Source organism: Marmota marmota, unplaced genomic scaffold (genome assembly GCF_001458135.2).
Source record: "Marmota marmota marmota unplaced genomic scaffold, marMar, whole genome shotgun sequence".
NCBI lineage: Eukaryota > Metazoa > Chordata > Mammalia > Rodentia > Sciuridae > Marmota > Marmota marmota.
This window is the reverse complement of record NW_026000079.1, coordinates 3,223,553-3,235,515: the sequence shown is the minus strand read 5'-3', so window position 1 is coordinate 3,235,515 and position 11,963 is coordinate 3,223,553. Positions and strand designations below refer to the sequence as shown.

General features: G+C 47.8%; 1 protein-coding gene across 1 annotated transcript in view; it reads right to left on the bottom strand.

Moving 5' to 3' along the window:
• The window catches only part of She (Src homology 2 domain containing E), a gene marked incomplete at its 5' end in the record, with an annotated part of 21,615 nt that continues 9,652 nt past the window's right edge, over window positions 1-11,963 (bottom strand). Inside the window, 4 exons of the mRNA XM_015502655.2 lie at window positions 1-4,196; window positions 5,703-5,822; window positions 6,132-6,288; window positions 8,977-9,279. Coding sequence (XP_015358141.1) covers window positions 4,010-4,196; window positions 5,703-5,822; window positions 6,132-6,288; window positions 8,977-9,279 — 767 coding nt within the window. The remainder of the gene's footprint in view (window positions 4,197-5,702; window positions 5,823-6,131; window positions 6,289-8,976; window positions 9,280-11,963) is intronic.

Genomic DNA, 11,963 nt, shown 5'->3' with positions numbered 1-11,963 from the left:
GCAGTAAAACACCATCATTACACAAGGCCAGACCTGGAGGCTGTCATAGCAGGAGGCCAGGTGTCTCCAAGTCAGTGACTGGAGTGCAAAAATTGGAAATGAGAATAAAGAGTGATTGTAAAGAGAACACAGGGCCACGCTAGTGCTGGTTATGGAAAATAAGAAAGAGACAACAATGGATGAGAGATCACTGAGGCAGGTATCAACGAAATCCTGCTGATATCAAAAGCATGCACAGGAGAAATGAAATCTAGACATATCACTCAGTGGGTTTCTTCCTCCTAGAATAATGGAAATCCAAGACATTAACCCTGACTTCTAAAAAAAAAAAATGGCATTTTTATAGAGTAGAACAAGCAATTAAAGAATGTCTCATAGTTGTTGTTCTGAATTAAATGTTAAGATGTACCCAATACTAAGAGCCAATAACAGAGTAATAACACTGTAAAATAATCCAGTTTCCAAATTAGGACTATTTCCCATCTGCCCCCCAAATATCTGGCTTTCTCTGTACATTATCTTCCCACCTCCCTATCCTGCAGCAGAGGTCAATAAATGAACACCATTTCAATAAAGCAGGCTTTAAACAGTGAAGAATGAAGGGTTTTCTACATATGCCTCTTATGAAAGCACCATGAATAACTTAAAACACTTCTGCCCCCTTAGAGAATAGACATGTCAATACTTGCCCTTTTGTATACATATTGAACCTTCTCCATTATTTTATTCTTATGTTACATAAATGTAAGAAATCCATCCTGATAGAAAGGGCTGTGGAATCCAAGGAAACAGATATGTCTTTCTGCCTTTTTCCCCCAGCAGGGGTCTTGCTGCGTTGCCCAGGCTGGGTGTGAACTTCTGGGCTCAAGCAATGCTCCTGCCTCAGCCTCCCGAGTGAGTGGCTGGGCCACAGGTGCTCACCACGCACCCGGCGGCCCTCTGCCCTCCCAGAGGTGAAACTGACCAGCTGCGTGCGTTACTCAGGACTCTGGAGCGGAACAATTTTTGGAAAGAAGTTGTGATACAGAAGGGAGAACTGACACAGCCCTACACATGCTGGAATCTAGGCACTGAGGGAGAATTCGCCAAAAGACAATATATTTTGCCAGAGAATATTCTGAGAGAATGAAAAGAACGGAGATTGCAGAAAAATACTTGTGTGGAGATAAACTGATTAAAAGCCCAACCATTCAGAGCTCAGAGAACCTGTCACAGAGTTTCAGATCAGCTGGCCCCTCAGGAGGCTTAACAAGGAAGCCATTAGGGTCTCCCTGCTGGGTCTGATTGTTTTTAGAACATATGGCACTCTATGCCACCACCCAGCTGCGAATTCCCTGGCTTTTGTCAGCTTGTGTCACAACCTAAGCAGAAAACAGTAGCTTAACACCGGCTTCACCAGGCTTCCACTAATTTACTATATTTCGGCTTATTTTAACTTCCTGTGAGGTTGTAAGGTAAGTGGACTATATATAAACTCCCAGTCTCCTCCACTTTTAATTATATAAAGAGAAGAGCGTCACCGTCACAGCAAAATCATGTAGAGGAAGCACAATCCTAGTTATATGATGGAAGCTCAATAAATACTTCATGCATCAGGCCTATTTTCAAAAGGTTATTTCATTATACATTCATCATAGTTGCTGGGTATGGGCCAAAAATCATTTAATGCACAAAGAAAAAAAATTTATAAAGCTTTTAGCATTTATTAAAGTGAAGATAATTGTTGTATTTCCTTTGTAGAATAAGGTTAGCAAAAAAAAAATAAGGTTTCATCACTAGCATGTATACCTAAAAATAAGTTTAACACAATGAATAATGTGCATATAGAAAATAATAAATATTTGTTGAATGGAATTGGAACTATGGATGCTGAAAATTAAAAAAAAAAAACTTGTACTAAAGATATAGTACATGAACCAATACATACTTAAAAACTTCTATCAATGCCGGGCGTGGTGGTTCAGGTCTGTAATCCCAGTGACTCAGGGGGCTGAGGCAGGAGGATCACAAGGTTGAGGCTAGTCTTAGCAAATTAGTGAGGCCCTAAGCAACTCAGTAAGACCCTGTCTCAAAAAGTAAAAAGGGTTGGGGACGTGGTTCAGTGGTAAGTGCCCCTGGGTTTGATCCCCAGTACCCCGCCCCCAGCAAATCTATCAAGACTTATACAACGAAACATTATTGAAGATCTCACAACCTTCACAACTCTTAGACTTAGATCAAAACTTAAAAAGCAAAAAATGTGCTGACTTCTGAATCAGATGATAATAACTGGAAAGTTATGCTCTCCTGAAAATTACCCAAATCAACAGTTTTTTGTGTATTTGAAATAAGCTACGAAAGTTAACTTTTCGTTGATGACGGTCAGCACATCTCATCTGGACCAGCTCTGAGAATCAGATTATGAACCCCAGAAGACAGTTCTAATTCCAGAGCCACCCACCAGAGAGTTGTCATCATCAATAAATAGGCAATATAAATTCATGGTAAATCATAAAGATAACAATACTATGACTATTAATTTAATGTATTAAGGAATAGTAGTTAGGGACGATCTCAAAGTTTTTTTTTTTTTTTTGGTGTTGGTGGTGTTGTTTTTTGGTGTAGTGCTAGGAATCGAATCCAGGGCCTTGTGCATGCTGGGTGAACACTCTATCACTGAGCTACATTATTTCTGGTCCTTTTTATTTTTAAGACAGAATCTCACTAAGCTGCTGAGGTTGGCCTCTAACTTGTGATCCTTCTGCCTCAACTTCCCTAGTAGCTGGGATTAGAAATGTGTACCTCCACACCTGATTTGAGTCTTTACATTTATTTTATTTATTTATTTTGTACTGGGAATTGAACCTAGAGTGCTTCACCACTGAGCTACATTCCCAGCCCTTCTTATTTTTTATTTTTAGACAGGGTCTCACTAAGTTGCTTAGGGCCTTGCTAATTTGCAGAAGCTGGCCCTGAACTTCTGATCCTCCTGCCTCAGCCTGCCCGGTCACCGGGATCACAGGTGTGCACCACAGCACCTGGCTTTAAAATACTTTTATCCAGCGTGGACAGGCTTGCTTTGTACAGAAAGAGAATCTTTGCAGACTCTAGTGACCCAGTTCATACAATCAGATCTCAAAATTGTTTTTGAAAAAAAATTTACTAAAAATATGAAGCAATTCTAATTTTAGAGACAAACTTAAAGATGATTCCATGGGAACTAAAATGCACAAAGACAAAACAAAAGATATCTGAAGTTTTACATAATCATCCAATAGGAAATGGCTGTTGAGCTTTGTGAGTTTTTAAAAATCCAAAAGGAAATCTTTGTGGTATATTTTACTCTGCGATCCAGAATTATGATAATAATGCCAAGGCTTAATTTTACTGGTGATTCCTAGATCTGGGGCGTCTTCTTGCCCATTTATGCTTATATTATTGGGTTCCTGGAAAATTATTTAAAAGAAGGTCCACAGAAAATGAGAAAAGACCAATTTTTCTTAGAAAAGCTGACCAACAAAATGATCCTTTTGCCGCACCTTAGCGTGGTGATCTGCAGGAACACAGAGCTGATTCAGGACACTGGAGGGAGAAAGACAACTTCTTGCCCATTATTCACATTTCCCACTGTCCATCCAAGTCCCCTGCTAAGGGGTGCGACACTAAATGCTCTTCCAGTCCACGTGATCCCAGGTGAAGGCCGAGTGGGGTGTGCGCTATTGGTGTGTTCAGAGATCTGGTATCCCAGGGAACAACTCGCACATTGCTGGAGACCTTCTGCGCCCCTGAACTCTAGACTTACCTTTCCTGAGGGTCACCCCCCAAACAGAACCTCCTACTTCAGAGGAGGAGGCGACAGGTGAAGGATGGTTCCTTATTGTACAGCTACTTAGCAATGGACTCAAGATCGCAGACTTTCTGACTTTTAGGGGTGAGTCCCACTCTGCACTAGGTATGGGGAGCAGTCCAGCCTTGTCCACTGAGATGCTCTTAGGCGCTGGTGGCCTCCTGGGCTCGTGTTAGCTGAAACTTAGTGAAGCTTGCTGTGCACAGGGTAGAGCAGGGTCATGTGCTCTGCTCCCTTGAAAGGCAGCTTCTCATTGGAGTAATAGTGCACCACCTCAGGGATGCTGTCGAACACAGCGCTCGTCTGGTCCAGTGTGTACTTGTTGTCTTTGGTCTGAGCCACTATGATGTGGACACATCCTTGACTCGTCCTGGAGAAAAACAAAAATCAAGGAGGAGACATGAACAAGTGAGCAGAGAATCTCTCCCCACAGCCAACAATCCCCGAAGAGTCCTCTTCCCACTCCTGGAACTGCTCTACACCAACAGAAATGCCTTAGACACTCGGGGGAAGCTCTGGGGAAGTACTGCAGCCTAAGGGCACGTCATCCTTGGGTTGTTCATCCTTCTTACACTCAAGTCACTGGACACTGGACCAAAAAAAAAAAAAAAAAAAAAAAGGCCCCAACTTGCAGAACTAGAGCTTAAGTGCAAGCCCCAATGGGCTGAAGTGCAAAGTTGCAGCTCACCGTCCTCTCTGCCGCTAACAGAACTCACGGCAGGCCTCTTCTTTCTTCCTTCCCCCAAAGAACACATTAATAATAATGATAACAAGGATGAAAACTATTTCCATGCCCCCCCACCGATGTGGAAAGACCATTCCTGGTTCTATGCAGTGACAGCTGACACTGAAGGCTCAAAGCACCGATTTCAGGAACCGAGCGGAGCTATTCCTGGTATTGTGTATCTGGGGGTGGCCTATCCCATTTTCTGAGCCGGGCTGCCCGCGGCCCCTCCCCCTCGCTGCCCCTGCAGTCTGATTGTTTCAGCTGCAGGGGCTCAGCTTCCTCAGGAAGGAAATGCTGTTAGGGCTCTTGACAATGATCCTCCAATATAGCGCCGCTGAACTCACCGTGCAACGAGAATTTCCATGATACCCTCCAGCAGGCCTACCAGGCAAAGTGAATTTTCTGAGCACAATTAGACAGAGGGTGTAATAGGCAAGTCAGCGTTTCCTAATTCACCAGAGGAGACTGGTATCAAAACTGCAGCTGGCATTTTGACAATCGAGGGATCCAATTTATGAAAGTCCCTAATTGTTGGGAATGAAAGAGTGACTGAACTATCCCGCTAGAGATTTTTCTTTTTACCAGGAATTATTTCTCTACTGAGAGAGGTCCTATTCCAGATGAGGCAATTGAAGGGTAAAAATTGACTCAGGTACAAAGATCATGAAATAGGACCCTCAATATCCTAATAGATATTGGAGCCTTTACCCAACACCAATTCTGCATTCAGATTGTGTTTGACTTTCAGTTTAATTAAATGCATATTATTTTCTCTAGATACATTCCTGTGAACCACCTTCAAATTATACATGTATAAATATATATTATATATAACATACAAATACATATGCATTATATATATATTAGCCCTAGGGATTAAACTCAGGGATTTTTTTTTAACCACTGAGTTATATTCCCAGTCTCTTTTTTTTTTTTTTTGAGATGGTCTTGCTAAGTTGCTGAGGTTCTCACGAAGGTTGTTGAGGCCGGTCTTGAACTTGCAATCCTCCTGCCTCAGCCTCACCACTTGCTGGGATTCAGGCACACACCACTGTGCCCCGCTAAGCTACATATCTTGGGTTGGTGATCTACCCGTGGTAGGTGTACCCTCCCCTGAGGCAGGGAGGCCCATGAAGCTGAAATACTTACTTCAGTGCAATGGAGTACCTGCTGTTCCCTGATTCACTGTTGCGAACCAGGTACCCAGCTTCTTTGCAGGGCTGTAGTCGACTCTCAGCCTCCGCCCGGGTGATGGCACCATGATACCAACTGAAAAGAGGGACACAGAAGACGGAAGGGCTCTCTCTCAGGAGAGACAGAAGGCAGACTTGAGGGTCCCACCAATCCTGTCAGGGAGGGTCAACAGGGCTAGTGTCATCCAGAAGTTCTCCCCGTGTAAGGAGAATGCACTGTAAAACAAGGTGCTGGGGATACATGCACTGTCCATTCCGCACAATGCACCGAGCTCCAAAGATGGGTTTCAAGAACAGGCCCCCCTCAGACAGGTGTTCACCAACAAAGAACCAGGTGTCGGTACCCGCGGCCTTGCTTATCTCGGGGTCAGGGAAGGACACTCACGGCTGCTTCTCCAGGGGCAGGCCTGGGTCCACCTTTTCCCCCTCGCTGTGGTCAGACAGGGCTGGCTTCAAGATTTTCTGGGTCCAGCTCTTTTGCCGGTGGTGCTGCCTCACGGCCTCCTCCTTGACGGAAGGTCGCTCACATCCCTCAAACTGGACTGGAAGGAAGACTCCATTTAACATCCGAGACAGCAGAGGTGGCAGGCAGACTTCAAAGGAAAAATACCGCCCCCCCCCGCCCCCCGCCCGCCTTAGCTGGGGAAGAAGCTTTTTCTCTTTAACACGGACTCTAACATGCTGCAAAACGACCTGGAGAGCTGAGCCCCGCTGCCTTTGCTATCTGATGGCTGCCAGCATCCTGCAGACAGACAGCCACTCTTCTTTAAGATACTGATCAGCATCCAAGAACTTCAGAGTATGAGAGGAAGCCAACAGGCTTCAGCATGGACTTTTAAAGAACTCCAAGTTTCAGTATTTTCAGGAAAAGAAAAGGCTAACCAGGTCGGGTGGTGCGTGCCTATGACCCCAGGGACTCGGGCAACTGAGACAGGAGATCACAAGTTCAAGGCAAGGCCCTAAGCAACTCAGCAAGACCTTGTCTCAAAATAAAAAGGGATGGGGATGAATGAGGCACCCATGGGTTCAATCCCCAGGACCACCCCCCAGAAAAAGAAAGAATAAACACAGTTATATGCACATTGCTTGTAAGAGTGTGTAGCACTCCGTGAACACAGATGAGCAAGCCAGGAACAGCGGTGCACACCCGTGATCCCAGTGACGCAGCACTGCCTGCTGGAGGCCAGCCTCGGCCGGCAACCTAGTGAGACCCTGTCTCAGAATTAAAATGAATACATAGATGAATAAGGGGCTGGGGACGTGGCTCAGTGGTTAACACACTGGGTTCAGTCCCCGGTACCAAAACACAGTTTTAATAATAAAATACGAACAAAAGTCAACCCAGGGCTGGGCATGTGGCTCAAGCGGTAGCGCGCTCGCCTGGCATGCACGGGGCGCTAGGTTCGATCCTCAGCACCACATAAAAATAAAGATGTTGTGTCCACCGAAAACTGAAAAATAAATATTAATAAATTCTCTCTCTCTCTTAAAAAAAAAAAAAAAGTCAACCCAGAAACAACACCACCAACAATATGTTGAAGATGCTGTGTCAGGGAGACTGGAGAGAAGACAGCGAGCTGTGGGAGGGCCCAGCTGAGGGCTGAGAGACAGCAGGTACCCCTGCAGATCTGCTGAAAACAAGGTCAAAATCACACCGAAATCGACTTAAATGTTTGCTATCAAATATGCTCTCTATTCACTTTTCCATTGGCGTTTACTGTTGGGGCAGTGCTGGGGACTGAGCTCTGGTCTTCACACATGCTGGGAAAAGGCTCTACCCCTGTGCCACGCCCTCGGCTGCTTTCTTACTATCTTATTTTGAGACAGGGCCTAAGTTGCCCAAGCTGGCTTCAGACTTTGCTCCTCCTCATCGCAGCCTCGCGTGTGGCTGGGATTACAAGGGAGCACCCTCACGTTCCACTATAACGAAGGATTCAACAGGCTTAAGAACAGCACCATGGGAGAGTGAAGGACCTGCTCCCAATTTGACAGTTTCAGTGGGAGAAATAAACAGACGGCGGTCAGATACGATTTCCTGACTGTTGTAATAAGCACTTCCAAAGCAGCTGCACACAGAGGAAAGAAAAGAAAGGTACTGAGGGGGGAAAATGCAACATTAAGGGCACAACTTCAGTCCTGGGCTTTCCACTAGAGCCGGATTCTTAGATCCCTATCTCAAATTCCTTGGAAAAAAGAAACTTGCAGTAGGGAACGTGGAGAAAATAGAGCCGGGCATGACAGCACCTGCCTGTAATCCCAGGCACGCCCGAGGCTAAGGCAGGAGGACCAAACCCGAGGCCATTTGGGCAACTTACCAGACCCTGTCTTGAAAAATAAAAAGGTCTGGGGATGTAGCTCAGCAGTGGGGTGCCCATGGAGGTTCAATGTCCAGGAGAGAAGAGACAGAGAGAAGGGAAGAGAGGAGAGGAGAGAGGGAGGGAGACAGCGAAAGGAAGAACAGACAAAAGAACAAGACAAGGCAGAGTGTAACATTAAAAACCCTCTCTTGGACTGGGGTTGTGGCTCAGTGGTAGAGTGCCTTGCCTTGCATGCGTGAGGCCCTGGGTTCGGTCCTCAGCGCCACACAATAAATAAATAAATAAAGATATTTTGTCCATCTGTAACTAGGGAAATTTTTTAAAAAAACCTTTTAGGTATTTTGAAATACATGTGATTATTAGTATCCTCACCCTGCTGTGAGCTGAATCATCACAACACAACACTCCTATCTGTGACTCTGTCCCACTGACCAATCTCTCTCCCTACTCCTCCTTGTCCATCCCCTCCCCAGACTCTCCTAACCACTGTTCTACCCCGGACTTCGGAGGTGTTTTTATTATTATTATTAGTAGTAGTAGTATTTTGGTATTGGGGATTGAGCCTAGGGGTGCTTTGGCCACTGAGCCACATCCCCAGCCCTTTTAATTCTTTGAGACAGGATTGCTTAGGGCCTCCTATGTTGCTGAGGCTGGCTTTGAGCTTGCGATCCTCCTGCCTCATCCTCCCGCCGCTGAGATCACAGAGGGGTGTTTTAGATCGCACCGAGTGCGCACTCGGGAGGTGATAGCTGGTCCAAGTGGTGGGCATGTTAATTTCCCTGACTTGACCATTTGCTGCAATGCATACATGTAATTGAAACAGCAATAAGTTTACTCAATAATTTTGCACAACGATGTATCAATTTTAAAAAAGAAAATGCGTTTCAGGGAGTCGAGGCCCGCTGCCCTCACCCGACAGGGCGCGCACGATCTGCTCCCTCTTCCACTCCCAGGGCTGCTCGTACTCGGCCGCCGGCCTCTCGTCGTCCTCGGGCAGCCGGCTGTCCCCGGGCCGCGCCCTCCCCTCTGCGCGCGGGCCCTCAGGGGGCTCGTAGGGGGTGTCGTAGAGCTGCGGCGGCCTCCCCGGGAGGTCCTTGGAGCTGCGCCTCTTGGCCAGCGGCTCGGACTTGGCACAGGTCTCGCCGGGCTCCCCGGGGCTGTCCAGCAGCTGGAGAGCCTTCACCAGGGGGTCCTTGGAGCCCCGGCGTCTGATTTCTGAAAAACACGCGTCACAGCAATACCTTGAAGCAAAAGGTGCCACTGGGGTGGGGTGGGGGACGAGGAGGCTGAGGCTGACCAGTGACCTCTGTCTTTCCTGGTGGAGGCTGGATAACTCCAGGATTGTTCCTAAAGGGACTCCATCACCTTCCAACTGGGCTACGACTGCAAAAGCAGGTGTCCCGACTTCCTCCCTTCCTCACCTGAGCCAGGTCATGGGACCAAGTCATTAGAGAAGGAATGACATCAGAAGTCAGGCAGCCTCCAGGGTGCCCCTCCAAAGAATAAGAAGTGGCCCTCCAGGGTGCCCCTCCAATGAGTACGCAGTGCCCTCAGGGACACCTGTTTGACTTCCTGGTCCTGTCTGACTTTCTTGTCACCTCCAGCTGTTACATCTTGTTAGGAAGCCCAGATCAACGCATTTTTGTCTTGGGGTGCTGGGGATCGAACCCAGGGCCTCCTGCAGGCCAGGCAGTGCTCTACCACTGAGCTAGAGCCCCAGCCCCAGATCAAATTATTTTAATAAAAATGGGCTGACGTTTATGATATCCAAAGTATCGCTCCAAACACACCCAGAGAAGCTATTTGTGTGCACTAGTCAGAGTTCTTCCAGTCAGTTTAATATAGTGGGGAAGCCAGGCATATTTACATAAAATATGCATCAGGCTAATAATTGCAGGATAAATCAAAGTAAAAGAGGTGTTATAGGGAAAAACAATAATTACTCAAGAGCTGACATTCATCAATGGCTCCCTATGTGTTAAGCACTATTCTAGGAGTGCTGTGATTTCCACCACCACTCTATGAGACGGGTACTATTATTTCTCCATTATTAGAAAAGAGAAAACTGAAGCATAAAGAGGTTAAGGAAATTATGCAAACCAATAAGCAGGAGGTTGGGCTTTAGAAGTCCTACTCTCAGCCACTCCACTTGGATTGACTCCAAGTGGAAGAGAAATGGAAGAGAATTGACTTTGATATGAAAGGTCATTTCCAGCGGAGGAGGCTGCAAGAGTGAGGATATGGAGTGGACACTCTAGGGCTTGTTTCCACAGGGGAGTCAGGGAAAGTCGGAAGGCCCCGAGACCAGACGGGAAGGAGGCTGAGGGAGAAGCTATGAAACCAGGTGAGCCAGGTGCTGAAGTGAAGATGTTTCAACAGCAAAGACAAGAAGTTTGGATTTTTCTATAAACATGAGGCAGAACACGTGTTTCACTGGAGACAGCTGACATCGGATACAGGCCAGCGCAAGTCCCAAGGCACGTACTGAACTGAGGCTTAGAAACGGCTGGAGAACCCCTGCTGTCAACCAACTGACCACCAGTTACAGTGGGATGGGACCGGCTGTGTTTTCCAGCTGGGGTCCAGGAGCCTTGGGGGTCAGCTGGAGATGACCAGAGTGTGGACCACCACAGAAGCACCAGGCTGTGGCTCTCGTAAATGCCCACCAGGAGGCCTTCAGCCCGCCCTCTACCTGGTCACAACCACACACAAAGCCTCATCTCCTCACGGAACCCCTCATGCGCTCTCAACTATCTACCTTCAAAGTGCAAATCCCGGTGGGGCGTGGAGGCAGCCCACGACCAGATCACCTCTCCCTCTCCAACCTACTCCTGCGCTCCGACTCCTCGCTCTAACCAAATGGAGCTTCTGCAACGCCCTGTACACCACCCTGTCTTTCACCCATCAAGGTCTGGCACCTTCTTGGCCTCTGAAATCGACGTCAGCACCTCCTTCTCCTCCTGGAGAAGTCTTTCCTGCCCACTGCTCCTCTCAGGCCTCCCAGAGCTGGTCAGGTGCCACAGCTGGGCCAGCCCTAGGTGTCTATGCGCCCAGTTTGGTGGGCTGGGCAGAGACCCCCACAGCCTGTTTACGAGGCAGGACATGCAGCTGTGCCACACAGTGAGTGGACGGGTGGGAGGGGGCTCTAGACCTTCTCCAGGAGGTGACTACGTGGCTCTGCAGGTACGTGTCAGGGAGTGACAACGGATGGATGTGAACACTGTGAGAATGAAAGCCATCAAGGGAGAGAGGGAGGGAAGACTGCTAGGGCCGAGGCAGAGCCCGGGACTCCTCCAGTTAAGGGCGTCTGGAGGGGGAGGTGCCAGCCAGAAGGTGAGAATGTTGGGTGGGTTGAGCAGGTGAGACGAGGTGGTGCTGTGGGAATGAAGGAGTCAGGACTTTCCCCTCTCACAGTCACGGTCCTGCTCTCTGGAGGACAGTCATTGACTCACTAGGACTCCTGTCACAACGAGAGACAACAGATGGGGAACGTGAATGAAATCAGGACACTAAATTCAAAAGGGCAGACTCTATTTCTAGGCTGAGGTCACAGTTCCCTGTCAGCAGCTGCCTCCAGTTCGGTGCGGTTCTAGGTCACTGGAAGCACCTGGGTGAGCGGGGGCACAACCTGCTGCCTGGGTTCCGCCTCCGGGGGTCCAGTGTCCTTGGTCTGGGGGACATCCTAGGAGTCAGGTGGTCCGAACGAAGCCCAGGGCACTCTCTGACGAAAACTTCCACATCGGAACATGATGCTGTGAATGTGATCAGGCAGGACTGGCCCCTGCCCACGGCCCCAAGGCCAGGTCAGGGGCTTGGGCTGAGGCCAGAGCGGCATCTCCTGTCCCAGACCACCGACTCTCAATCCTAGGGCCTCTCTTTTTTTTTTTTTTTTTTTTTTT